Genomic DNA, 27,301 nt, shown 5'->3' on the forward strand with positions numbered 1-27,301 from the left:
AGCAGTGGTAGGCAATAAACATATATAAGAGTGTCCAACAAGGATTTTAGTTTAATGCAAGCAGCAGAGCTACCTAGCACTGTGCTGTTTTACAAAATGAAATAAAATCAGGATATTTGCTTTACCTCTTGAAGTAATTAAAAACAGAAAGTGGAAGGTAAACCTGGTAAGAGACAGCTTGAATGAATATGCAATTGTTTACAAGTATTGTATCTACAGTCTCTGGATTAAACACCTGCAGTGTATTAATGTTGCAAGATGCTTGAGAAGCAGGTGCTGACAGAAGGCCAGAGAGATCTGGGATACCCAGTACACTAAAAGAGAGGCCACAAGGGTCCCGTATATTCTGGGGGAGGGAAATGTAGGGCATGAGCATAGCAAATCATACAACATCCCACCGTTCTTCATTTGTACATGTGTTAATAGTGTATAGTGAGTGGCATATTTATTGAGATCTGAAGAGTCAAATCCTTTGCCTACTTGCCCCATTGAAATCAAGGTGTCTCTCTCGCTTTCAAATTGGCCCTAAAGCACCTTTTTTTCAACATTTTAAGCAAAATGTAGAGAATAATGGGAACAAGCCCATTGGGGACAAGCCACAGAATGAAACATGTCTGAATTTTTTTTTAACTCAGCTGAACAATGTCTTGATTTTCAGTGGAACAGAAGCATCGTCTTTCCTAGTCAACATAAGACTCTGCATAGCTGGGTGTGCGGTCAGGGTTGGGAGGCAAAAGGTCAATTAAGCTTGGAAGTGTGTGTGTTTTGTGTGTGTGTGTGTGTGTGTGTGTATAGAAGAGTGTTCAGAAAGTTGGAACAAACATGCCCCGAGTCCCACTTGAGCTTAGTTCAGAATATATTGCACCACTGTCAAGTCCTTCCAAGGCCCTGAGACAAAGGACTGCCACACGCTTGCCCATTTCCAAAAGGTTCAGTGAGGCATTTGTTCCACCCAGACCACTTTCTTCTGCTCCTCAGCAATGGCCACGCGGACACAGCTGACAAGAGTGTCGTGGTCACTCCAGGCATCAGGGGCGATGGTGCCATAGAGGCAGGGCACCGTCTCCAGCTGGGCCTCCTCTTTCCGGGCAGTCTCCAAAAGTTGCTCCTCAGTTGCTCCAAGGCGCTGGAGGGCTTTCCTGAAACGCAGATCGTTTGTTGTGCTAGAGGTCAGCAACGTAAGACCTGGGAGCCTTACTCTCATGGGATGTTATCCTCCAAACCATGTCTGCTCAGAAGTAATCCCCACTAGCTTCAAGAGAGTTTGCTCTCAGGTAAGCGGGGTGAGGCTTGCAGTCTCGGTCCCATTTCGTGTAATATAGACTAGGAAAGGAGGCTGTAAGGGGCACTGGAGGAGAAGGAGCACATTTTCCCCAGGCTAAGTGCAAAAGGGATGAAGAATGGTGGCAACAGTAGGAAGGATGGCAAAGACTGAAGTGGGACAGGTGGGAGGCGTGAATAAGTGGCAGAAGAAATTATCTCCCCTGCCCGTTTTGGTGATTGGCATAGTTGTCATCCAATACTTTTGCAGGGGGTTCAGTTATGTAATTATTATTTACTTAAATGATTTCTAGACTGTCCTATAGCACAACAACCCCTCTGGGCAGCTTGCTTCTTTTAAAAAAGACAATTCAAAAGAACCACTTTTCACAGCCAATCCACAACGTGATAGGTGTGACTTTCTGCCGCACCCATAAATGCCACTCCAAATACATTATAGTCATACCTCATGTTGCGTCCGCTTCGGGTTGCGTGTTTTTGACTTGCGTCCTGTGGCAACCCAGAAGTACCGGAATGGGTTACTTCCGGGTTTTGCCACTCACGCATGCGCAGAAGCGCCAAATCGCATCTGCGCAGATACAGCGCTTCAGGTTTCGGGTGTTTCACGTTACGGACGGGCCTCCGGAACGGATCCCGTCCGTAACATGAGGTACCACTGTAAAGGCTGCATCATTAACTTTATGCAATTCAAATCCAGGCTTGAAAGGAAGAAGGTTGTCGTGGCTTTAGGATTACGCTAAGGAGACAATGACCTTTCAGTGCAGAGCAGCGGCTCTTACCTGAATTTCTTTCCATTCTTTTCACTGATGGTGACCAAGATGATGATGGGGTAGATTTCCATAGCCAAGAGTTCCTGCACACTTTCCAGGCCCAGGTCCAGCCAGCCATGCACATTCTAGAGGGGAGCAGGTTCAGGGTACAATTAAGTTCCAAGTCTGTGCATGCGTGTTTCTTAAGAACTGGGGGGTGGGGGTTGACAAATCCTAGTCTCTCCTAAGAGATACTTGCATCTGCACCCCTGGGCCACATTCCCAGACCCCCTGCACCCCTGTTACCTTTTGCATCAGCCATTCCAGAGCCTGATGGGGAACACAACAGTTGCTACTCATCTCGCTTTTTTCAGGGAGCGCATCTCTACTCTGTGTTTCGCCTTGGGGCTCTGCAGAGGGGAGAAACAGGTCAAGAAGACAACACGGCTTGGTGCCGTTCTGAAGAAGCTTCCAAACTGGACCTCGCCTCTCAGGAATTATTGGTGACACTGCTGGGTGCAGGGGGTGGGGCAGAGTAGAAAATGAGCAAATGTACCACAAGGCACATTTGCCAAGATGTCAAGGTGTGTGTCTTGGGGTGAGGCAGTACTTGTGACAAGAACTGGAGATGGATGTCAGAAGACAACCTCTACTACCCTCAATTCCATTGCTTCAGTGGAAGACACTTGTGGTGTAGTGGTTAAGAGCCCTGGACTCGTAATCTGGTGAACCGGGTTCGCTTCCCCGCTCCTCCACAAGCAGCTGCTGGGCGACCTTGGGCGAGTCACACTTTTCTCTGAAGTCTCTCAGCCTCACTCACCTCACAGAGTGTTTGTTGTGAGGGAGGGAGGGAAAGGAGATTGTTTGCCGCTTTGAGACTCCTTAGGGTAGTGATAAAGCAGGATATCAAATCCAAACTCCTCTTCTTCATTTACTTGCCCCCTCTGTTGAGTGAAGCCAAGCAAAAGTCCCTCGGGTCTCTGCTCCCTTGGCCCATGGCTTATCCAACCATTCCCATGCACAGTTCCAGCAAAGGGAGCCAGCTATTTTATGTAACAATGGAGTCGGCCCCATCCCAAGGACGTACCTGCTGGACATTTCTCAAAGGCTTTGGACAGGCACAACTTGTCAGCTAGGATCCTTCCCAACAGTGTTGGCATCAGGAGGACTGGGCGCGGGCAGCCAGGCCTGCAGGGCCTGACCAAAGTGTACGGCATCAAGCTAACACAGCTCCTGGTGTGAAGACTGACTCGGCGGCTCGCTAGATGAAGAGGAAGAAGAGCCAAGGCTGGAGGAGTCCACTCATTCAAGGCCACACCCAGAGATCCCCACTGAAGAGAAATGAGCCACTGTGCTGCAGAAGACCAACCTCAAGACAATTGTCTTCTGGAACGGCACATTGCTAAAGGACAAAGGGTAATGATCTTTTTTTTAGAAACAGAAACTAGCTGGAACTCACTATGTGGCTTGCTGGAGTCCGACAGGCTGCAGTCCATTGATGACCAGAGCGGATTGATCTTCTTGTTGTCTGTGCTCACGATGCGCACCAGTTTGGGCTGCAACCCAGAATTCTGCAAGGCAAGAAGGAATGTCAAGCCTTCATTCCAAATGACTGTCACCCAGTATGTCTTCCACATATCAGTGCTGTTAGGTTATATGCTTCCTTCTCTCTGCCAACTTCCCCGGCTTACAAGGGAAATGGCACTGGCCCATGTTTGCTGGTGGAGCTGCATGTTTCGTCACCGGTGACTGCCATTCACAATCTGAACAAATGCTTGCAGATTTAACTTCAGTGACGAGACGTCATTACTCCAAAGCAAGGGATGGAGGAAGAGGACACCGGTGTTTACAGAGATGCACCAGTAAGAATGGCTGCACAGAATTGCGCACAAGCTACTGCACAAGACAATTCCAGTGAGCTGTGCCTGCAACCATATGGAAAATATATTAAGATTCTTTCCTAAAATTATTTCATAGGCTGCTCCCAATTACCTTGTGAGTGACGGTGCTCTTCTGGGCCATTTCCTGGATCAGGGTGATGAGTTGCTGCTGTGCCCTAGGGTGGAAAGAAGGGGACAGAGGAATGCATTAGGTAGAAAGGAGTAGATGTGTTCCCCCCTCCTTGGCCATGTGAAGAGGACCATCTCAGATGTGCTAAGGAGGCCTTTCAGGCCTCCTCAGATGATGAAGCTCACCGGCAGTAGTTGGGGATAGTGCCAGCATCCATGTCTTTCATGGTGTAGGGGTTCACCTGGCAGGCACTCCACTGTGTTTGGCCCTGGCACACTGTGTCAGTGATGTGCAGGATGTCATGGCACCCTACTAGAAGTTCCCCAGGTGCCTGCCTCTCAAGGCAGAGGTTGGACCGAATGTAGAAGGAGTCCCCAGATGTCACCAGCTTGGAGTTCAGATCACTCAGCAGCTTCTTGTAGCCTAATGGGTTAGAGAGTAATGGAAATGCTGTGCAGGAATAGCAGGAGTACAGGATAAGAGTTGAGAAGCCCAAGGGGCATGGGGACAATGACGATGGCTTCCTGACTCTACCCATGGCTAGGGAGATGCCCAGGGTTGTCCTAAAACATTTTGATGCCCAAGGTGGAAAATCTAAAAGAGCACCTCCTCATTCACACTATTTAACATGGGGTGCAATCCGCCAGAAAGTTGTCTATCTAACACATTCCTCCTTGAAATGCTCTTGCACAGCTTACAATCGTTTCAACTGGGTTTGTGCAGGGGAACTTCCCAATGGATTCTACCCATGAAGCAGGTCTGCCTATCTCCTAGTATGCCACCCTTAGTGGTATCCACTGTTCACCTTACTTGATGGTGTGACCTCAAGCAATATCCATATCACTGATTGCTAATAGCAACTTCCCCTTTCCCATCAGGCAACCCTTACCCTCCATATTGAGCCGCACGGACAGGCAGCAGAAGCCATTGACCCTTTCCAGGACCCAAAGAGCCTCCTCAAGTGTTGCATCCTCCAGGACAGCCTTGAAACCTGGTTCCATGACTCCATAATCCACCTACAAATTTGAAGAAGAATAGCGCAAAAATAAAATCAAGGAGAGTGCTTTGAAGGAGGGTTTCCAGAGACAGACAAACATATGATGGCAATCAGTTGCAGCCCGGTGAAGCCACAACACAGGAGGTCAGGTGGCCATTCCCTGGGCTCTACATGGGGACAGGGATGCAGCTAGGAGGAGGAGTAAAGCGTCCAAAGGAAACAGGTTATCTCCATGGGAAAGAGAAAGAAAGGCTCCTTAGGCATAAGCAACGGAGTCTTAGAGGAGTGAGGAGATGTGCACATCTTACCAGCACAATCTGATGGCCTGGCGACAAAGACATCTCATCAGCAGCAGAGCCAGGTGTGACTTGGTGAATGAAGATGCCCGTTTGGTTCCCCCCAATGATGCTGATCTGTTCCATCAAAGTGTTGGCTTGGAAGGCAATGGTTGTGATGCGGCTTGGGAAACGCTGTGCAAGCCGCCGGCGCATAGGCACACTGAGGAAGAGGAGAATGGAGCCGTGAGGACAGAGTGGGCATGGGGGCTTCTGTCTCCTCCGGGATGTGCATATCTCCCCTTTCTTTCCCCTTGGCTCATCCCATCACAGGTTCAACTAAGCTTCATAGCATTACATGCAATATGGGCCACTGTCGGAAATATCAGGTCTTAAAACCTTCCCTCTGAGAAAAAATATATGTGCATGCAGACACACACATTTACATCATGGTAGGCAACTAACCCTAGATGACCCGTACCAGGGGTGCAATCTTGAACAAAATATATGGGGGGGGGAGGCAGGTAAGCCCTGCCCCACATAATCGATCACATGACGCACTGCCCACACACTATTAAATAGCAATGTCTATCAACTTGGAGGAGGCCTCAAATATTTTATGGGGGGTGGGGAGACCCCTTGGCCCCTAGGAGTTAGCTCCTATGACTGGTATCACTTCCTGGGAATCCTACAGCTATTTGCCTATACAAAAATGTTAGCTGGCCTGCTACTTGCTACTCAGATGTTCTGTTCTTGCTTAAACTTGACACCTGTTTCTTATTTCTGTTGCTCCTTCTTGTCACCACCTAGCTTCTTGCCCTGCGTTCTCCTCTTTCCTCACCCCTGCAAGTTGCCTTCAGATAGATTCCTTGGGTAACAAACTCATTTTTTCCTTGATGTCAGCACAGCCCTTTTGTCTTTTGCCCAGGACGTGGCTGCCTCAATTGTTGAGAAAATCCTCATTGACTTAGGCCTTGAGTCTGTGGATACTTACAACCCAAATTTTCTGTGGTTGGGAACTTGACATTTACCTCTCTGAGATGCAGGGGTCCAGGTGAAGCCACAAAGAGTTGCCATCTGGAATGAAAAAGAAATGTTTGAATAGGTGAGAGCTAAGTGACCACTTTGTTTGTCTCTAACCAGGCACCCATGTTAAGTTAGCAAAGCTGCACACCAACCAATCAGAATGGGACAGGTAAGTTCTGCAACAAGAGGCAGGATCTATTATTGCTGCACAAAATGCTTGGCTGGTAACCTTCAGAGTTTACTCATTGTGTCTCCTTTGCTTTGCTGGATATGGGGTGCCTGCTAGATGAGGGGTGTGGCCTGGGAAAGTCTCATGGGCTCGATAAGAGATCCCTAAAGGGCCACATTTGGCCCTGCAGGTCTGAAGTTCTCCACCCCAAAAAACAGGTAACCAGAATTCACCAAGGAAGCACATTCTGGAATTGTATGTCCCTGCTTTTTCTCTTTAGTACAGATCTGACTTTGGAGTCACAGTATTGTACTTAAAATTAACACTTTGATAACAAGTCTCCTACTATTATTGATATGATTGGTTTGCCCTGTCCCAACTGAAGGGCCCACTTAGATTGTGGACCCTTTGGAGAAGGGTAGTGAAGCTGCTACAATATACCCAGAGCTAATGAGGTACCATAATTATAAATACAATAACTCAATGGGAAGAGTCGTCTCCTCCCCTTAGCCAGGGACACACCAACCTGGGTTTGATTCCTTACCATCTTTTTCCACCATCTCATACTCAAAAGGGGGGTCTTCTACTTTCTCTTCAGAAGCTGAAGGGAAATCGTCCTCCAGAAACTCCAGGGAACTGCTGCAAGAGGAGACATAAATAAGATGAAAATAACAGAGTGTGAACTGGAAAGTTAGATCAATCCAGGGGGTCATGGCGGTTGCAAGGTTATATTCAGGATGGTGGGTGTGGGTGTATGATAAACAGGATGAACAATCTTAAAATATTTCCTCCTTATATATTGTTTAGTTGAGCCTAGAACAGATTCACACATGTCCAGTGGAGCATGTTAGCACATCATTTTAACTTGTTCCCCCTCCCCCCGCCCAACACTACATAATAAAATTGTCCTGCTGCAGTTTGCACGGCTGTCAAGAAGTGGCCGTGGTAACTGCTGCACAGAATCTGGTGGTATATGAAGACTTAAGGGTGCAAGTTTCTACCCTTCATGGCTGTGAAGAAAACATTTGAAAAGTATAAGATCAAGACTTATAAAGACTTCCAGTGGTGGTGGGAGGTAATCGTCACATCTCCATATCCTACCTAATTGCTCTTAACCCCCTTTGAAAATTCTGCTAAAATCTGGATGACTGGGGAAAAAGCATCTGCAATAAATTAGAAAACCAAAATAGTTCTGTAAATTGGTATTTATTTGCCAGCTTTGCAAAATGCACCTGTCTATCAAAATCGTGATTCTCTCTCTCTCTCGTTTAATAAGCACACCTGCCCACATAGGCCTAGTTGGGAACCAGCAGTATATAGCAGAGCATGGTCTGTACTCACCTTCTGGAAAAAGAACTTTCTTGCATGGCTCTCCTCTGTAGGGAATGCTTACATGGTGGGATTGGGCAGCATGAGCGGATGCTCCCAAGCAGCTCTTGATTTGACCTGTTGCTTAAATCTGACCAAGACTGCGAAAGAAAAGAAGTAGGTCAGGCCACTCAGATACAGGGGAACTCCAATTTCCCCATTCAGGTCTTTCCCCCAGGTGTTCTGTGCCCTAAAGAGTGGGGGCCTGCAAGACAAGTGAGACCCCACACCCTGAGGATAGTATCCTGTGGCGCCTCCCCCTAACCCCCCCCCCGCCTTGCAGTTGGAAAAAGTATGGTGGGTTTGGGGAGGGGTGAGCTATACACCTCAGACATGCTCAAGAAGCTGTCCTGGCTGTCACCCCGGGGGCAGACGGCGTTCATGCGCACAAGACGCTGCTTCCTCTTTGGACAAGGTTCCTTGGTCAGAGAGCTGGCAGGCCCATCCCACTGCACCTGCTTAGAGGAAACAGAGAGAGAGAAATGGCTCATAAAACACGCAGCAAAGAACTGCCTGCAGGGCAGAAAATACTAGCGGGAACAACGCCATATAGATGATAAGGAGCTGCCATTTTTCTCCTACCCCAGTCATTTCCATGCTGTGTGCTGGGGAATATGCGTATGTTGCCTGCTAACAAGTAATTTTAATGTGTATTCCCCCCATATAATAAAATTGTTCTGTTGTCATGCTGCAGTTTGCATGGCTGTCAGTAGGTGGCTACAGTAACTCCAGTGTGACAGTAGGCAAGCAAGCAGTGGAGGTGGCAAGTGGCCCTAGTGAGCTATTTAAAAGCAGGATGGGAGGTGCTCCAGAGAGCAGTTTGGTAAGCCAGTGTCTGAAATGCCTCCCATCCTCCTTTCAAAGGGGTTGGAGGTGAGGGTGAGCTGGGGGGGTGGGGGAGTGGGTGCTGGGAGGGGAGGTTTGGGCGAGCTGGGAGGGGATAGGCGAGGAAGTGGGAGAGGTGTAATGGGAGGGGGCCCTCGGTTACCCTCATCCCAAAACTTACCGCGAGCACTGAGCCACTTAGGCCTGTCTGCTTCCTGAGTTCACAGATCTCATCAGTGAGCTCAAAGACTTTGCGGCGGAGCGAATCTTTCTCCAGGAGGCTCTGAGAAATTTCCACCTGAGCAGTGTCCCTTGCACTGTAGGCCTGGGGGGGGGGGGGGACAGAAACACATCATCGGCAAGGGCTTTAGGAGACAGACGGAAACAAGCTATCCGCAGCAACAGTTATAGGAACAAGTGCAGGAGATCAAAACTATTCTCACAATAGCTTAAAAGGTTCCAGTGAGCCATTTGCTCTGGAGCCTTGAGAATCAAACCTAAATAGGGGCAGAACATACCACAGGAAGTGCAAGGAGTACTCCACAGTACCAACAGAAAAGCCAAGGTGCTGCCTGAGTTGTCTTGGGACTGCAAAATATAAAAGTAAGGCAGAACCTACTTGTCTGGCCACTTTCTGCTAATGCAGGACCTCTGCCTTGAGTAACACAGCTATGTGGGGAGGTCCGGGGGAAGAGATTCTGCAAACAGAATTAATAATGCAGCCAATTCTCTGTTTAGACAACAAGCCTTGTTACAATTGCTGCTATCTTTTTAACTACTGGGCTGGATTCTAGCTGCCCATTAAAACCTTGCAGCTAGTAACAGGTAATGTCCATTATATGGCTTGGAACATTTGACTGGACATTTACTTTACTGTTGCAACATTCTAGAATGGTAAAGATCCCTTCTAATCGGACAAGCCACCACTTCCCTTACTTTGGTAACTTCCCAGCCCCCTGCCCTGAAAACAACTCCTCTCTTTGCTGCGGTCAGACCTCTAGGTTACCTGATCTCTCTCTTTCTGCAGATCAGCCACTTGTGCCTGGAGGGCACTGATTTTGTCCTTGTAGATCTCACAGTCCACCTTCATCCTCTGGCACTGGATCAGAGTGTGCTCCTTTTCTTCCCAGCACTGAATGGTGACAAAAAATGTTAGCAAGATATTAACACCCAGTAAATGCATGACACTCTCTGCCACCGCCTTAATGCACGGAACGGAATTGTAGAGTTGGAAAGGACCATGAGGGTCATCTAATCCAAACCCCTGCAATGGCCGGAATCTTTGTGACCAATATAGGGCTCAAACCCACAACCCTGAAATTAAGAGTCTCATGCTGTACCAACTGAGCTATCCTAGGTTCTCTTGACACCTACATTATGCTGGTAATGTAACCCAGCTTGACAGCATTCAGGTGCAACATCAAAATATATTTGAAGCAGCCTTTGTTGTGAGACTCTGTCCTAAAGGTATTGGCTCCCACAGTTTTAATCAGATGCTGTTTGACATTTTAAATGTTCTATGGTTTATTTATTTTTGGTATTGCTTTGTGTCCTTAGATGCCCTGAGCTCCCCTAGGGGAGGAAGCATGGAATACAAATGTAAACAAACAATATGGGCTGGATTCTGTAACCTCATGCTACAGACTGAAGTATGGGCATGCAGCTAGCTATGCTATTTGAATTGTCCTCCTGACACGAGCTGGAAAGAGGCTTGATTCCTCTGCCTCCCACCTTGCCTTAAGGCAAGCATGGGTTGTGCAGCCCCCCTCACCTGCTTCCGCTGATTCTCAGCAAGCACCGCCTGCTCCCTCAGCGAGTGGATGCGATTCAGCAGCTCCTGCTTTCCGTCCAGAGCATCATCGAGGTTCTGCTCCAGGATATCCTTCTGCACCTGGACAAATGAGAGAGGCTCATCAGAGGCACATTTCTGCTTCTCTTATCCTTCTACCACACCCTTGCCCAGGTTGGGGAGGATGGGTGTGGAAACCCATATGTGGCGGTTGGATCTGTGACAATCTGCCTCCTCAAAAGCTAAGCCTCCTGCAGCCAGTAAAGGAATGTTATGTAGTTGGAGGGGATTTGTGTAAGACAAACAATTTTGCTGAAATGTGAGGAAGCAACTGTGCAGTTGCCTATATAAGTTTGTAAGAAGCTTGTATTTAGGGCAAACACATTAAGGGCACATCTACATTGCAAGCCTACATTGGTTCTTACACCAGATGACCAATATGCTGCTGAAGTATCATAGAAATGGTTGTTTTGTGAAACTAAGAATTCTGTTAAGAAATCCCCAGCTCTCGTCACAGAACTACAGTTTGCTGGATTCTCCGAGGGAAGGAAAAGGACTGTGAAAAGAATCCACAGCACAGGCAAAACCAGTATGAAAGTATTCCTGGAAATAGTCTTTTACCACACTGAAGGTCCCCAGCTCCACCATTGACTTGAGACGCTCGTTCTCCTCTCTCAGTGTCTGAAGTTCATCGGCCTGTGGCTGTGTGTCCCCAGCTGGCCTTGGGGACCTCTCCCATTCACAATAGGATGACACCCGGGCTCGCTGCAATTCCTGCTTCATCAGGTACAGCTACCATTGATGGGAACACAGAGAAGAAGAAGAAGAAGAAGAAGAAGAAGAAGCAGTAGTGAGCGAGCAAGACGAGTGGTGGCAGCATGAAACACCTGGCCAGGTTTGGATGCTCACTCTGAAACACGGGACCTGAGGGTCTGGTTTTAAGAATGCAGCTAGACTGCCAGTCCCTCTAACAGTGGACTCAGCTGGGGAGGGACAACAGAACTGGAGCCAAAACAGGCCCACTGAGAAACCAGATGGTGGCACCAGCACGTTCAAGGAAACTCCAAATTTAAAACAAAAACAAATAAAACTAATGGGACACACATACCCATCCCCAACAGCCAAGGAAAGACTGAGCATGCTTAGTGCCCACAGAATGTTGAGGAGCAGCTGGGAAAGAAAGATGGAAAACTGGGAGTGGGGAATGGCCTGCTTGAGCACTTTACACCTTATACAAGGTGTGGTAGGGACCTTTGGCTCCCCAGATGCTGCTGATCTACAGCTCCCATCAGCTCAAGCAATCATGGTCAATGGCCAGGTGTTATGGAAGTTGTAGTTCAGCAACATATGGAGAGCCAATGGTTCCTCACATCTGGCTTATAGTATTCTAGAAGAGAGCATGACTGACTGGCTGGTAGAAACTCCAAACAGGACCACTCCTACTAAGGGGTGGGGTTACACTACCACTACCACAGAACCCTTAGTAAACACTTACTGAGGGGTGTCTTCTACACTCCAAACCTATGCACGTTCTGCAAGAAGCCGAGCTAAATACATACTTAGGTTAATCATAGCACAGGAGGAAAGAGAAAAATCTGGACAACTACAAAGAAATTGGTGATAGGCTCTCCTAGCACACAATCCAATCTACAATACCACACTCTTCAGCTGATAGTGTGCTGGTCCCGGGGGTAAGGTACCTTGGGTGTAGCAGAGTCCACACGAAGAGGGGCAAGGTCCGAGGCAGAGAGCCGGGCGGGGAACAGGAACGCTGGAACAGGAGGCTGTGCAGGGAACAGGAACACCGGATGGTCAGGAACAGGAGGCCGAGCAGGGAACAGGAGTACCGGATAGTCAGGAACAGGAAGCCGAGCAGGGAACAGGAGTACCGGATAGTCAGGAACAGGAGGCCGAGCAGGGATCAGGAACACAGGAAGGTCCGAAGCCAACAACGACGTTGCTCCCGCAACCTGGGGCCGGGCTGACTGGGCTTTTATCCTCTTCTAAGGCCAGGGGCGGTCCCGGTCCCCAGGAGCCCCGCCTCCTCTGGCCTTAAGGCGAGCACTCCTCCTGGGGGCAACCAGTTCCCTTCGCCTCTCTGCCCTAAGCCTCTGCAGATCAGGAGAGGCCGAAGGGTTACTGGGCCCTGGAGGAGGCTCACCTGTGGCCTCTGAGTCGTCAAGCCCCTCTGGGGCCAGAAGGGCTTCACCTGGGGCCAGCTCCTGATGCACTGCCACAGGTGCAGGCTCTTCAGCATCTAGGCCTTGCCCCAGTTCAGCCGGCCCTGGAGGCGGGGACTCCTGTGCAGGCTGGGATTCCTCTGTTTCATCCTCCGAATCGGAATCCCAGGCCATCACACCATCCCCCCTCCCAGGCCCCCCCCTCAACCGAGGGTCCGGACCCGGCTTGCCGGGGTACGTCGCGTGGAACTCTCGGAGGCAGGCAGGTGCGTGGACATTGGCCGCTGGTTCCCAGGAACGGTCCTCCGGTCCGTACCCCTTCCAGTCAATGAGATACTGCAGCTTTCCCCTGCGGTATCGGGAGTCCAGGATGCGTTCCACCTCGTACTCAGGCTCTCCCCGAACCAACACTGGCTGCGGTCGGGGACGGTTCGGGTGGAACTCGTCGGGTGGGGCCACCGGACTCAAAAGGGACCTGTGGAAGACCGGGTGAACCTTCAGGGTTGCGGGTAACCGGAGACGGAATGCCACAGGAGAGATTTGGTCTACGATAGGGAACGGGCCGGTGAAGCGGGCGTCCAACTTCCGCGAAGGTCGAGAGGGGTGGAGGTGGCGAGTGGAGAGCCAAACCAGGTCACCGACGCGAAGTTCCGGCCCCACCTGGCGGTGGCGGTCGGCCTGGGCTTTGTACGCTTCCTTGGCCTGGTGCAGTTGCTCCACCAAAAGCTGTTGCTGGGACTGGAGCTCTTGAAGCCACTCCGTCACCGCCGGGACCGTGGATGCCGGCAGCACCTCTGGAAACAGCCGTGGATGATAACCATAACTGGCCTGGAACGGGGTCTGCTGGGTGGACGCATTCACCGCGTTGTTATAGGCGAACTCCGCCAATGCCAGGTGGTCGACCCAGTCATCCTGCTGGTAGCTGCAGTAACACCGGAGGTACTGCTCCAGCACCGCGTTCGCCCGTTCCGTCTGGCCATCGGTCTGTGGGTGGTAGGCTGACGAGAGGCAGACCTCTGTCCCGAGGGTCTGGTGTAATGCTCGCCAGAACCGGGATGTGAACTGAACGCCCCGGTCGGACACCACGCGCTCAGGTAGTCCATGCAGGCGGAAGACATGCTGAAGGTACAGCTGAGCAGTTTCCTTGGCTGTGGGTACAGATGGACAGGGAGCGCAGTGCACCATCTTGGTGAAATGGTCGGAGAAAACCAGAAGGCAGGTACAGCCACGAGACGAGGGTAAGTCCACTACAAAGTCCAACGAAACTGTGTGCCAAGGGCGCGGTGGAACTGGCAATGGCTGAAGTAGGCCGGGGGGTCGCCCGGTAGGTCCCTTGGCGCGCCGGCAGACATCACAACCAGCAACGTAGCGAGCCACGTCAGCCTTCAGGCGGGGCCACCAAAACTCACGACTGACCAGATGGGTGGTCCGATACCGTCCAAAGTGCCCCGCTGCTGGGGCATCATGGGCCATCCGGAGAACCTCCAGCCGCAGTGGCCCTGGCGGGATGTACAGACGACCGTGGTGCAGCAGGAGGCCCTGATGCAGGACCAGCCCCGGATACTGTGGGCTGGACCCTTCAGCCAGCTCCCGGAGTCGTTCCTGGGCCCAAGCGTCGACCCGCTGCTGTTCCCGCACCCGAACCTGCAGTGGCTGCGCCTCCTGGGTGGCCAGGAATGCAGCCGGAGGTAGGATCGTGGTGGGTTCTGCTTGCTGTACCGTGTCTGTGTTGTCTTCAGGTTTCCGGGACAGGGCATCCGCCTTCTGATTCTGAGAGCTAGGGATGTAGCGGATCCGGAACTGGAACCGGGAAAAGAACAACGCCCACCGGATCTGTCTTTGGTTCAGCTTGCGGGTGGTCTGGAGGTACTCCAGGTTCCGGTGGTCGGTTCTCACCTCCACCGGATGTCGTGCCCCCTCAAGATGGTGGCGCCAGACCTCAAAGGCTACCTTGATGGCCAGTAGTTCCCGCTCCCACACAGTATAGTTACGCTCCGCTGGTAGGAGCTGGCGAGAATAGAAGGCACAGGGTAAGAGTGGCGCTTCAGGACCAATCTGTTGAGACAAGACGGCACCGAGAGCCGTACTGGAAGCGTCGGTCTCCACCACAAAGGGTCGAGAGGGGTCAGGATGTTGTAAGATTGGTGCCCTCTGGAAACAGGCCTTCAACCCCTGAAACGCCTCCTCTGCCTCCTTGTCCCAGGAAAACGGCGTCTTTGGGCGCAGTAGCCGGGTCAACGGGGTGGTGCGATGAGCATAATCAGCGATGAAGGTCCGGTAGTAATTGGCGAACCCCAGGAAACGCTGCAGGTCCTTGCGGTTCCGGGGTGCCGCCCATTCTTGAACCGCTGTCACCTTCCCCGGGTCCATTTGCACCCCATCTGGAGAGAGCCGGTGACCAAGGAAGTCCACAGTCCGCTGATGGAACTCGCACTTGCTGAGCTTTGCGTACAAACGGTGCTCACGCAAGCGCTGCAGCACGGTCCGGACATGTCCCTCATGGCAAGCCGGGTCACGGGAGTAAATCAGTATGTCATCCAAATACACCACCACGTACTTGTCTAACAAGTCCTGAAACACGTGGTTGATGTAGCGTTGGAACACAGCAGGCGCGTTGCACAAACCGAAAGGCATAACCAAATATTCGAACTGCCCGTACCGGGTCCCAAACGCTGTCTTCCACTCATCCCCGGCTCGGATCCGAATCAAGTTGTAGGCCCCCCGGAGGTCCAGCTTGGTGAACACCTGTGCCCCTTGCACCCGCTCCAGCAGCTCCGAGATAAGGGGCAAGGGGTATCGGTCTGGGACGGTAATTTTGTTCAGGGCTCGGTAATCATGGCAAGGGCGGAGTTCCCCACATTTCTTCTTAACGAAAAGCACTGGTGCCGCGGTAGGCGAGGTGGAAGGCCTAATGAACCCACGCTCCAGGTTCTTGCGTAAGAAGTCCTGCAAAGCCTCGCGCTCTGGCTCTGTTAGGGAATATAAGCGACTCACTGGTAAAGGCGCTCCGGGTTGGAGGTCTATGCCGCAGTCAAAAGGCCGATGCGGCGGCAGCTGGTCTGCCCCCCGTTCCTCGAACACGTCCTGGTAGTCCTGGTACACGGCTGGGAGCGTGGGTGCTGCCTCCTCTGAGGGCGCGGCCGCCAGCGTTCCGGATTGAGCATGGGAACATGGGTCTGGGAAGTGCACGGTCCGTTTGACCCAGTCAATCTGAACGTTGTGGGCTTCCAGCCAGTCCATCCCGAGCACCAGGGGGAAGCGGGGCATAGAGGCAATGTCCAAAGTTCGCAACTCCCGGTGCTGCTGGAGACACAGGACCAGGGGCTGGGTCTCCTGAGTAACGGCACCTGAACGCAGAAGTCGTCCATCAATCGCTTCCACCTGGACCGGTACTGGCTTGTTCTGAAGTGGCACCTGATGATGGGCGGCAAAAGCAGCGTCCATATAGGAGCGGGTTGCCCCTGAATCTACCAAAGCATGGGTGAGGATCCAGGGCCCACCTGGAGGGTATAAACGTACCGAAACCATAAGATGTTGCAAGTCCATTGGTGCGGGCCCATTCTGTACGGTTTGGGACCCCCGGTAGCTAGGGCCATCAGCTACTGGGGTTGGCGGTTTCCCTGCAGCTGGCGTTTCTCAGGGCAGGACAGAGCGAAGTGTCCACTTCCGCCACAGTAAAGACAGAGATTTCCCTCCCGACGCCGCGCCTTCTCTGCGGGGGAAAGGCGTGGCCGCACTGCCCCGAGCTGCATAGGCTCCTCCGTTAAATCAGTTGTGACCGTGGGGCTGCCGGAAAAAGCTGGTGCCGTGAACTGGAAGTGTCGGCGACCCCGGGCCTGACGACGATCCTCCAACCGGTCGTCTATTTGTAGACTCCGTTGAATGAGAGTGTCCAGCGTGGTGGGGCGTTCCATTGTGGCCAACTGGTCCAGTACCTCGTCCGAAAGCCCTTCGAGATACTGGTCCCGCAGTGCCGAGTCATTCCAGGTCAAGTCCTGTGCCAACAGCCGAAACTCCGTGGTATATGTGGCCACCGTGGACTTGCCCTGTTTCAAACGCCGAATCGCCCGGTTGGCTTGACTCTCTTTCTGGGGGTTGCCGAACGCGGCCTCCAAACGATTGCAAAACCCCGTATAGTCTGCCAGCAAGGGGGAGTCTTGCCTGAGTAGCGGCAACGCCCACTTGGCCGCCTGGTCCTTTAACAAACTAATCAAAAAGTGCACCTTGGTGCGGTCGTCAGGAAAGTTCCGGGCTCGCCCCTGAATATACAGCTTGGCCTGGGCCAGGAACATGGGAAAGCTGGCCGGGGCTCCATCAAATTTCTCAGGCAAAGCCACTGGGTACTTGCCAGGAGCCGGGGCGTCGGCCCCAGGAGCCGGTAGGGCTTCCAAGCGTTGCTGAAGTGCCACAACCGCGTCGCTGAGCTGCTGCACGGTGTGAGTCAAGGCCTGGTTCTCCTGGGCCAAAGCCACCAGTGCAGCCGCCTGTTCAGCCATGGCCTCTGGCTCTTCCCGAACGCACCCCTACGAAGGGGAAGTGCGGGTGTGGCGGGAGCAAACTGTGCTGGTCCCGGGGGTAAGGTACCTTGGGTGTAGCAGAGTCCACACGAAGAGGGGCAAGGTCCGAGGCAGAGAGCCGGGCGGGGAACAGGAACGCTGGAACAGGAGGCTGTGCAGGGAACAGGAACACCGGATGGTCAGGAACAGGAGGCCGAGCAGGGAACAGGAGTACCGGATAGTCAGGAACAGGAAGCCGAGCAGGGAACAGGAGTACCGGATAGTCAGGAACAGGAGGCCGAGCAGGGATCAGGAACACAGGAAGGTCCGAAGCCAACAACGACGTTGCTCCCGCAACCTGGGGCCGGGCTGACTGGGCTTTTATCCTCTTCTAAGGCCAGGGGCGGTCCCGGTCCCCAGGAGCCCCGCCTCCTCTGGCCTTAAGGCGAGCACTCCTCCTGGGGGCAACCAGTGCCCTAAGCCTCTGCAGATCAGGAGAGGCCGAAGGGTTACTGGGCCCTGGAGGAGGCTCACCTGTGGCCTCTGAGTCGTCAAGCCCCTCTGGGGCCAGAAGGGCTTCACCTGGGGCCAGCTCCTGATGCACTGCCACAGGTGCAGGCTCTTCAGCATCTAGGCCTTGCCCCAGTTCAGCCGGCCCTGGAGGCGGGGACTCCTGTGCAGGCTGGGATTCCTCTGTTTCATCCTCCGAATCGGAATCCCAGGCCATCACAGATAGGTCCAATAAACCAGGCATTTCAGGAGTCATCTTGTAAGAAACCCTAGTCTCTTTTGACAAGCAGATACCAAACAATCTTGGTCTGGAATCAGATTGCATCATTTCCATGGAATTTTATGTTATGTCACTTCCAGTCAATCAAAATGGGTCATCATCTACTGGTAATTGTATTGGAGGAGGTGTGGATTGGAGGAAGAGCTATGCCTTTCCTCTGAAGCTGCAGCATAAATCGTTGCCTCCAGTGGAGGCAAGGTGCCAAGCTGGGCATTCCTCCAGGCAAGCTAACAATTCCTGCATTCCGAAACACCTAGCAGTAAAAGTGGGCATGTACAAAAATAGCTACAGATTACTGACAGGAAGCACTCTGGAGCTGTGGCCAAACATTCATTGAAACTTCATTTAGAGGACTAGCGAAAGACTCTGGGAATTTCTTCGAAACACATAATGCACATCCATTATTCCTGATAGCAGCCTTTCACTCCTAAAATGATGTGACAACATCAGCTGAGCACAACACCCTACCACACCTCTTCCTGCAGGCTCTGACAGCGGGTGATGGCCAGGTCCTTCTCCTGCAGGGCACTGCTGTAACGTAAAGACAGGCCATAAAGTTCATCTTTAAGCTTGAGGGCTTCATGGAAATGGGCACTGAGCTCCCTCTTCATCCGGTTACATTCGGCCTCAATGCCGCTCAGGCTTTCAGCTTGTGCTTCCAGTCGGGCGGTCTTCTCCTTCAGCTTGCGGCAGTGATGGAGCAAAGACACCTTCTGCCGCTTCTCCTGGCTCAGTTCTTCCTGCAGGCTGCTCACTGCCTTGGCCAAGCATTCTGTCAGTTGGGAACTCTCAATCAAGTCTAGGGTAAGGGAAATAACAGTTAGGCCTTTGACTGGTCCAGGCCTACCATGAAGCAGACAGAGCAAGGCATCCACCTCAGGCAGACAGATTTTGGCAGCAGTCTGGTGTTTATTGTATTTCTGCTTCCTGTGAGGAAGTTGGCAAGGGGAAAAGGGGTGTGTGTGTGTGTGTGTGTGTGTGTGTGTAAGAGACACCATTTTGATTATCTGCCTTAGGTGCCAAAACATCTTGGGTCAGCCTCACTTCAGGGGCTGAAGATTGTTTTTAACACAACTGTCTCCTCTCAAGAAAGTGAACCATGAATAGGTGGGGTACAGGGTTTGAGAAAACTCACCACTGAAATGATTGTGGTCTATGGAAGGTTCCAAGCCAGTGATGAGCACATAAATATCTGGGTTGTGGAGTTTCAGGCTTTCCAGAAAGGCAAGGGCTCCATTTTTCCCACGGAATTTCAAGAGATCCAGCATGTGACCTGCAAGGGAATAAGAAAGAGCAACAGAATAAAGCGATTGAGTTCCTCTCCCATGGGGCTCCCTAAGACCCAACCTGCCTGCTGGGTCAGTGGAACATGGCAGGTGATGTGATGTGCCATATCTCTGCAAGTAATTTTGTTAGCCAGCTAAATGGCCTTCTATAGCACTTGCGGTACAGAGAAGCCAACAGAGCAGTCTTTAAGTCTTGCAATATAGGCTGCAATCAGTTGTCTTGACGGGCCCAGCTTTGGCTTCCTTCCTTCAGCCTTGGTCTGTGCAGGAATTATTTTACCCTACCTATGGTCTTTGTAAAGGGACGCGGGTGGCGCTGTGGGTAAAACCTCAGTGCCTAGGACTTGCTGATCATAAGGTCAGCGGTTCGAATCCCCGCGGCGGGGTGAGCTCCCGTCATTCGGTCCCAGCTCCTGCCCACCTAGCAGTTCGAAAGCACCCCTAAGTGCAAGTAGATAAATAGGGACCGCTTACTAGCGGGAAGGTAAACGGCGTTTCCGTGTGCTGCGCTGGCTCATCAGTGCAGCTTCGTCACGCTGGCCATGTGACCCGGAAGTGTCTTCGGATGGCGCCGGCTCCGGGCCTCTTGAGTGAGATGAGCGCACAACCCTAGAGTCGGTCACGACTGGCCCGTATGGGCAGGGGTACCTTTACCTTTTATGGTCTTTGTGGGACAATTTGCCTATCTGTCTTTGGCAGCCTTCTCCAGTCTGGTGCCCTTGTGCTGACTGGGGTTGATAAGCATTGTTGTCCAAAACATATTGAGGGCACCAGGTTGCCCCTTTGTGAAACACCCATCCTCCTTTGACTGACACAGAGGAACTCCTTCCCATTTACAGTGGTACCTCGGGTTAAGTACTTAATTCATTCCAGAGGTCCATTCTTAACCTGAAACTGTTCTTAACCTGAAGCTCCACTTTAGCTAATGGGCCCTCCTGCTGCCACCGCACCACTGGAGCACGATTTCTGTTCTCATCTTGAAGCAAAGTTCTTAACCCGAGGTACTATTTCTGGGTTAGCGGAGTCTGTAACCTGAAGCGTATGTAACCCGGGGTACCACTGTAGTATCACATTTATTCCCCCAGCCACAAATGATGTCCTAGTAGTCCAAATATTTGCATCAACAGCTAGCCTTCCCTCCAGTGGTAACACTGCCATGCTGAGATTCTTTGGACACAGGCTATGCCTGCTCCTAAAGTTGATAGCCTTCCTCATCCGCTTATGGTGAGCATGATTAATGATAAACTTGGTGTAGACAAAGTTCAACAGGGCTGTCCCGCCTCCCCTTCTGCATTTCTTCTAGAGGGAGAGGAGCAAGAAAGAAACATATCCCCTTTCCCTGTTATAGGTAGATGTGCCTTATGGCGTCCCATCAACATTGCCACACTAAGGCTGCTCACCCACTCTCATGGCGCTGTTTGTGAACTGCGGGCTGTGCAGCACCTCTTCCTCATCAAGTTGACCAAGCACCTTGGCCTGGCGCAGGTAGGGTGTAAGCCGGCTCGGGGTGACACCACGAACAATTCTGTAGCGATGACCCTCTACCATCTCCCACAAAAGGTCCTCGTCCATGTCACGGAGCTGTTGATCAACCAGGATGGGGTCATCTGCTCCTGCCTCCGCCATAATAGGAACCTGGAAGGACGAGAGGGGCTAGTAGTTTTTCGAAGGACACAAATGAAAAACTTGTTTTTTGAAGCTCTAAATACACAGTAGGTAAGCGCTCCATAAGGTACACAGCTCTTGTTCCAAACTGGGTGTGTGGCACAGCAGAGGCCGAATCCCAGCCTAGAAAACAGCATTGCACAATACTGCAGGACCAAAAGGATTCTTGGAGATCGAGTCCATAATCCTCTCTGCTTTTATCCAAACTAATACTACACGCATTATACACCTGTCTTCATTATACACCTTTAGGCACCAGGCAAAAACGTTCCTTTTTAACCAGGCCTTTGGTTGATTTGATTGACATCCTATGGCCTTTTAAAATGTGTGGTGGTTTTTTGGGGGGTTTTTTTTGGAGGGAGGTGTTCTTGGGTTGCTGTTTTTATTTTGATTATATATTTTGTGGTTTTATATTCTGATTTTGTTCTATTCACCACCCTGAGACCTCTGGCTATAGGGCAGTATATAAATTCAAGTCATACATACATACATACTACAGATGCTACAGATTACAGTAAATTATCCATACTGTTGCCTGAAATGTGTCTATTATACTCTCTTACCTAAATGTAGCAACAATTTAGTCCTGGGTGCGTAATTTCTCCCTCCCCATGCCCTCTCTTTCTCCCTTTTTCTTAAAATGCTTCTAGACCTTATGGAAGCAAACAAACCACAGGCTTGAAATAGTGTGAGCAATGCCTACTGAAATCTCAGGTGCCGGAAGAGCAGCTGGATTAAAATACAGTGGTACCTCGGGTTAAGATCTTAATTCGTTCTGGAGGTCTGTTCTTAACCTGAAACTGTTCTTAACCTGAAGCACCACTTTAGCTAATGGGGCCTCCTGCTGCCGCCACGCCGCTGCTGCATGGTTTCTGTTCTCATCCTGAGGTAAAGTTCTTAACCCGAGGTAATATTTCTGGGTTAGCGGAGTCTGTAACGTGAAGCATATGTAACCTGAAGCGTATGTAACCTGAGGTACCACTGCATGCAATGGTAAAGGAGAGGAAAGTTCTTCAGTGTCACGTACTGGCTTGCTCCTCCCCATGGCAAACACAATGTACTTTGCAAACATTATATGTGCATTATTATTATTATTTGTATTTTGCATCATTTACACAGGGCACAAAATTTGAGCTCTTTTCTGTGTGCAGCACAGAGAGTCCTGATTACAGTGTGTCACAAGCAAAGCATGAACCTGCATGCCAAAGATGCATATGAGGTTCAAATACAGTGGTACCTCAGGTTACATACGCTTCAGGTTACAGACTCCACTAACCCAGAAATAGTGCTTCAGGTTAAGAACTTTGCTTCAAGATGAGAACAGAAATCGTGCTCCGGCGGCACGGCAGCAGTGGGAGGCCCCATTAGCTAAAGTGGTGCTTCAGGTTAAGAACAGTTTCAGGTTAAGTACAGACCTCGGGAACGAATTAAGTACTTCACCTAAGGTACTACTGTAATAGTTTATTAAAATCAGCCACATTGGTTCATTGATTCCAGAAGGAAAATCTATTTATGGTGTAAAACCTTCTGCCAGACTTTTTTCTTCTTCCCAGCCTGCTCACAAAGGATTGCTGGTTAATAATTCAAAATAGAAGCTTGCTATTTCATGAAAAGGAACTAATGGTTAGGAGATCTTTTCCTAGTAGGCTAGGAATCTCTGCACGTGTTTGAATGAGACACCACCTTGAGTCTGGAGAAGGTGACACTCCTCCATCTGATGGCCAGAAGGCAGAAAAACAACAGTTGACATTTTCTCAAAGCATGTGTGTGCTCTGGTTGGAGTGAACTGAAACTGCAGGATTGACCAAGCTGCTACCCATATACAGGGTATATGTTTGAAATGCATGCTTTGCCTCCACTTATGCTCTGCTTGCACATTTGTCAACAAACATTATAAATGCATCCCAAATATCCTGAGCTGCCTTATCCAAAAGAAACTAAACCCAGAAGTATTGCCATTGGAACTTTTCCACACTTGAAGAAGTGGGTGAATGAACACACACACACACAGGCACCTTAATAAATTGTTATCTAACTTAATAAATTGTTATCTAACCTACACATTTATTTAACATTTACAGTGTGGATGTCAGCTGAATTCTGGAGTAAAGCCTGATGGCACCTCCCCTGTCTGTTCTGTGTCCTTCCAAGTGTCTAGCACATATCTAGTGCTAACTAAATAACCACAACAATGATACAGTCCTCTTATGGGCCACAATGGACTGTTAACACAACCAACCCATTTACCTAGAGGCAGCAGTGATTAAACATGGCAATAAAATTCTAATAAGGTAGGCAGGGATGAGAACATTATCCTAACCATCAAACTAGAAGCTTCTCCTCCTCCTCACTGCAACCAATTAGATTTGGCTTCCTATCTGAAAGTAAGTAGCACAGGGCCATATTCCAGCTAGTGCAGTTCAAGAAGCTGACGGGCTGCCCAAACAAGGAAAGTACAGTTAGATGAACAATCATGTCAATAGCCATTTCCCTTTTAGGCACAGAGTTTTTTAGGTGGTTGGGGAGAAACCATAATACTGGTCAAAAAAGGTTTCGGATAATTTGAAGTGCCTGATAGGGGGCAAAAGCTTTCCAGATCGGGGTAGAAATTTTATTTTTGCCTTCCTTTCCTAAATCAAATAATAAAGCAAGCCGCCATCGCCGCCACCAAGCAACAAACCCGATCGCTTGGGCTTGGCCCTACCATTTGGCAGGGAACAGCAGCAAGGTGCTGGAGGATAGAGCTCTCTGTGTTGGTGTGTTCTCCTCCTCTCCCCTCTCAGGTGTTTTGGAGGATGCTGTCCCATCACTGTCTGTTGATATAACATTCAGTTACCAGTCCAATTGGCTTCTGTACGGGGAATGGGGAGCACCAGCAACTTTTGCCACAGGGAAATCTTTGGCTGGCTCTGCCAACACTACCCTCCAGGACCCTAGGTCTCTTGCTACATTAATTTATTTTGAGATTTCTGCATAATCCTTTACCTAACAGTCCTGGGCAGATTAAAAACATCAGAAATACATAATATGCATCATTATTAATTCACTCATGTATGCAACGTTGCCGATTATTGCCTGACATCTTTAAAAAGCCAGAAGTGAGTTAAATACCTGGGGATTAACATGACAGCAAAAAATGGGAATTTATTTAAAGATAATTATGAAAAATGTTGGGCTAAAGTGAAAAAAGATTTAGAAATTTGGTCAAATTTGAAGCTTTCACTGCTGGGCCGTATTGCTGCGGTAAAAATGAATGTATTGCCTAGAATGTTGTTTTTGTTTCAAACATTGCAAATTGTGGACAAAATGGACTGTTTCAAGAGGTGGCAGAGAGATATTTCTAGATTTGTCTGGCAGGGCAAGAAGCCCAGAATAAAATTTAAAATACTAACAGATGCAAAGGAAAGAGGTGGATTTGCCCTGCCAGACCTTAAACTTTATTATGAATCAGCAGCTTTTTGCTGGTTGAAAGAATGGCTGCTTCTTGAAAACACGGACATTTTGGATCTAGAAGGTTTTAACAATGTATTTGGATGGCATGCATATCTGTGGTACGATAAGGTCAAAGCACATAAAGCATTTAAAAACCATATTGTCAGGAAAGCATTGTTTAATGTCTGGATAAGATATAAGGATTTATTGGAAAATAAAACCCCAAGGTGGCTGTCACCGATGGAAGCGAAAGCTCTGAAAAAGCTCAATATGGAGGTCAATTGGCTGAAATATTGGGAAATTTTGTTACAAGATGGAGATAGATTGAAACTGCAGAGTTTTGAAAAATTAAAAAACAAAGTGCGAGACTGGCTTCATTATTATCAGATAATGGAGGCATACAATTTGGACAAGAAAATCGGCTTCCAGGTGGAAAAATCAAAATTAGAAACAGAATTGTTAGAACCCAAAACTAAGATTTTGTCAAAGATGTATAACTTGCTGTTGAAATGGAATACTCAGGATGAAACGGTGAAATCTGCTATGATTAAATGGGCACAAGACGTTGGACATAACATAATGATGGCTGACTGGGAACAGTTGTGGACCACAGGTATGAAGTTTACGGCATGTAATGCCTTAAGAGAGAATATTATGAAAATGATATACAGGTGGTACATAACCCCAGTCAAGCTTGCAAAAATCTACCATTTGCCCGATAATAAATGTTGGAAATGTAAAGAAACTGAAGGTACATTCTTTCACCTTTGGTGGACGTGCCCAAGGATTAAGGTTTTCTGGGAGATGATTTATAATGAATTTAAAAAGGTATTTAAAGATACCTTCTTGAAGAAACCAGAGGCCTTTCTCCTGGGCATAGTCGGCCAATCGGTGTTAAAGAAGGACAGAACTTTCTTTATGTATGCTACAACAGCAGCAAGAATACTTATTGCAAAGCATTGGAAGACATAAGACTCACCCACACTGGAGGAATGGCAGATGAAATTGATGGACTACATGGAATTGGCGGAAATGACTGGCAGAATCCGAGACCAGCGAGAAGAGTCGGTGGAAGAAGATTGGAAGAAATTTAAAGACTATTTACAGAAATATTGCAAAATTAATGAATGTTAGAATGATGTTGGATTGAAGTTAAGTGGTTTCTAGCTGTACTGGTATAAAAGAATATGGAAAAATTGGTTTTTAATACGTAAAAATCTAATGTTATAATATATCAAGAGTAAAGATCAGGATTAAAAAGGAGGGAAAGGAATTGCTGGACTAACAAATTGAATTGGAATACAAAAGAGGGAGATATGAGGAGGTCCAGGAAACAAGTAAATGTAAGAGAAGCGATGAAAAGATGGAATTGTTTTTAACTGTTTTTTTCTTTTTTGTGCTTTGTATTTTTCTTTTTTTATTGTTATTTTTCTTATTAATGTAATCTTTTTCTTCTGAAATTTTAATAAATATTATTTAAAAAAAAATAAAAATTAAAAAGCCAGAAGTGTACCCAGCCACTTAAGCGTAGAGAGAACTCGAAACCCAACGTTCCATTGCAGAGAAAGAATGAGGCAATGAAAATAACAATCTGGAATTCCAAATTCTTCAGTGGTTGGAAGCAGGGAATTTAGGAGCAGAAATTGTGCACACTGTCTAAGTTTCTTTGGAGGGAGGATAAAATACAATGAACAAACAAATAAACGAACTTCTCCAATAAGTAAACAAGGAGTGGGGACTCTGTGGGGTAAGAACATCTAGGTCCTGTCCTCCACTGCTATTTTTCTAGAAAAAGAGGTGCTAGAACTCACCATGAACATCTCCCTCTTTCTCTTAGAATGGCAATGGCACCCACCTGAGAAGTTCTGGAACTTACCTGAGAGGTGCCAGAACTGAGTTCTGGCAAGTTCCCACTGAAGAAAAACCCTGCTGTTCTCAGGTGTTTAGTTTCTGGGTCTCTATATGGCTCTCTGTATAAAGCAATTTATCAGCCTTGAAGGTCCTAAAGGCCTGCATTTAGGGGTGTTGAAGTAAATGGAGGAGGAGGACCCTCAAGTCCAAATTAAGACCTTCAGCTCACTGAGTAACCTACCAAACTCCTATTCTCCTCAGCTCTTTTGCCCTGGATGTGATTGAGATAGCAGCCCTTCCTTTCCTTCAGGCCAAGCCATCCCGACAGAAACACTGAACGCTAAAGCTGAGACCCTACTAGTCCTACCTGTTCCTGCTGATCCACAGAGGAGAATGTTGTCCTCGACATATTGGTGCTGCATGTCTTGGAGAAAGACTGTGATGTCTGGAGAACAGTGAACAGGTTTTTCAGGAGGACCAGCTCTGCTTGCCAAGGAGATTTAATGTATTCATCAGCAGTTCTTCCTCCTGGGCAGAGTGCCAGGCTAAGAGAGATCTATTATTCCACCAGAGGTGTATGGCTTAGTTACATAGCAAGGCATCATACCTCAGCAAGCTAATCAGACTTCCTTCCAGTTATAGGAGCTGAGAGTTCGCAGAAGTAACAATGTGGGCTCAGGTTGTAAACACCAGGGTGCCAAAGTTGAAGTCCTCCCTCAAGTAGTTTCACCAGTGTGGGTTTTGGACAAGCACTGCCCTTTCTCACCTTGGTTTCTCACCCATGAACAAAACTGTAAGGCACATAACTATCTCCTACAATATTTCAAATATCATGAATGGTACACAGTGACAAAATCCCAAAGCATATTGCTTCCTTGGAAATAACTTTGGTTGGAATAAAACCAAATACATTCACTCACATGTGCAACCAAGATGATCAAGGGTCTGGAAACCAAGCCTTATGAGGAGGGGTTGAAGGAGCAGGGTAAGTGAGAAGAGATATGATAGCCATCTTCAAATATCTCTCAAAAGCTGTCACATGGAACAAGCTGTCACATGGAACAAGAGGGAACAAGCTTGTTTTCTCCTGCTCTGGTGGGTAGGACCTATCA

At 49.1% G+C, this 27,301-nt stretch overlaps 1 protein-coding gene across 3 annotated transcripts; it reads right to left on the bottom strand.

The window, feature by feature from the left end:
• Nucleotides 1-33: 33 nt before the first annotated feature.
• On the bottom strand, nucleotides 34-26,701 carry CARD14 (caspase recruitment domain family member 14). Of its 3 annotated transcripts, none has more exons than XM_080993651.1 (21): nucleotides 26,557-26,701; nucleotides 20,642-20,876; nucleotides 19,091-19,228; nucleotides 18,429-18,754; nucleotides 11,111-11,281; nucleotides 10,472-10,591; nucleotides 9,707-9,832; nucleotides 8,882-9,025; nucleotides 8,202-8,330; nucleotides 7,849-7,976; nucleotides 7,052-7,146; nucleotides 6,344-6,389; nucleotides 5,346-5,535; nucleotides 4,930-5,056; nucleotides 4,226-4,463; nucleotides 4,023-4,086; nucleotides 3,490-3,601; nucleotides 3,118-3,291; nucleotides 2,337-2,440; nucleotides 2,061-2,176; nucleotides 34-1,139 (listed from the first exon to the last, which is right to left on the bottom strand). In XM_080993651.1, exons 1-21 carry the CDS (start codon nucleotides 26,596-26,598, stop codon nucleotides 932-934), a joined length of 3,033 nt encoding a protein of 1,010 aa, XP_080849777.1. In that variant the 5' UTR covers nucleotides 26,599-26,701; the 3' UTR covers nucleotides 34-931. The 3 variants fall into 3 exon arrangements, with proteins under 3 accessions (XP_080849777.1, XP_080849778.1, XP_080849776.1); XM_080993652.1 differs by having other exon boundaries at nucleotides 7,052-7,143; nucleotides 8,202-8,333; XM_080993650.1 differs by having other exon boundaries at nucleotides 8,202-8,333.
• Nucleotides 26,702-27,301: the final 600 nt, after the last annotated feature.

This window comes from Podarcis pityusensis (assembly GCF_964106645.2).
Source record: "Podarcis pityusensis genome assembly, chromosome: 2".
NCBI classification, from domain to species: domain Eukaryota; kingdom Metazoa; phylum Chordata; class Lepidosauria; order Squamata; family Lacertidae; genus Podarcis; species Podarcis pityusensis.

Excerpts from the sequence above, each read along its gene's own strand:
- CARD14 (XM_080993650.1), bottom strand. The coding sequence starts at position 26,598 with ATGTCGAGGACAACATTCTCCTCTGTGGATCAGCAGGAACAG. Across the intron at positions 3,292-3,489 it reads GGACTCCAGCAAGCCACATA|CGAGCCGCCGAGTCAGTCTT; the intron begins GTGAGTTCCAGC and ends CTCTTCATCTAG. Across the intron at positions 2,177-2,336 it reads TGGAATGGCTGATGCAAAAG|AATGTGCATGGCTGGCTGGA; the intron begins GTAACAGGGGTG and ends GCTCCCCTCTAG.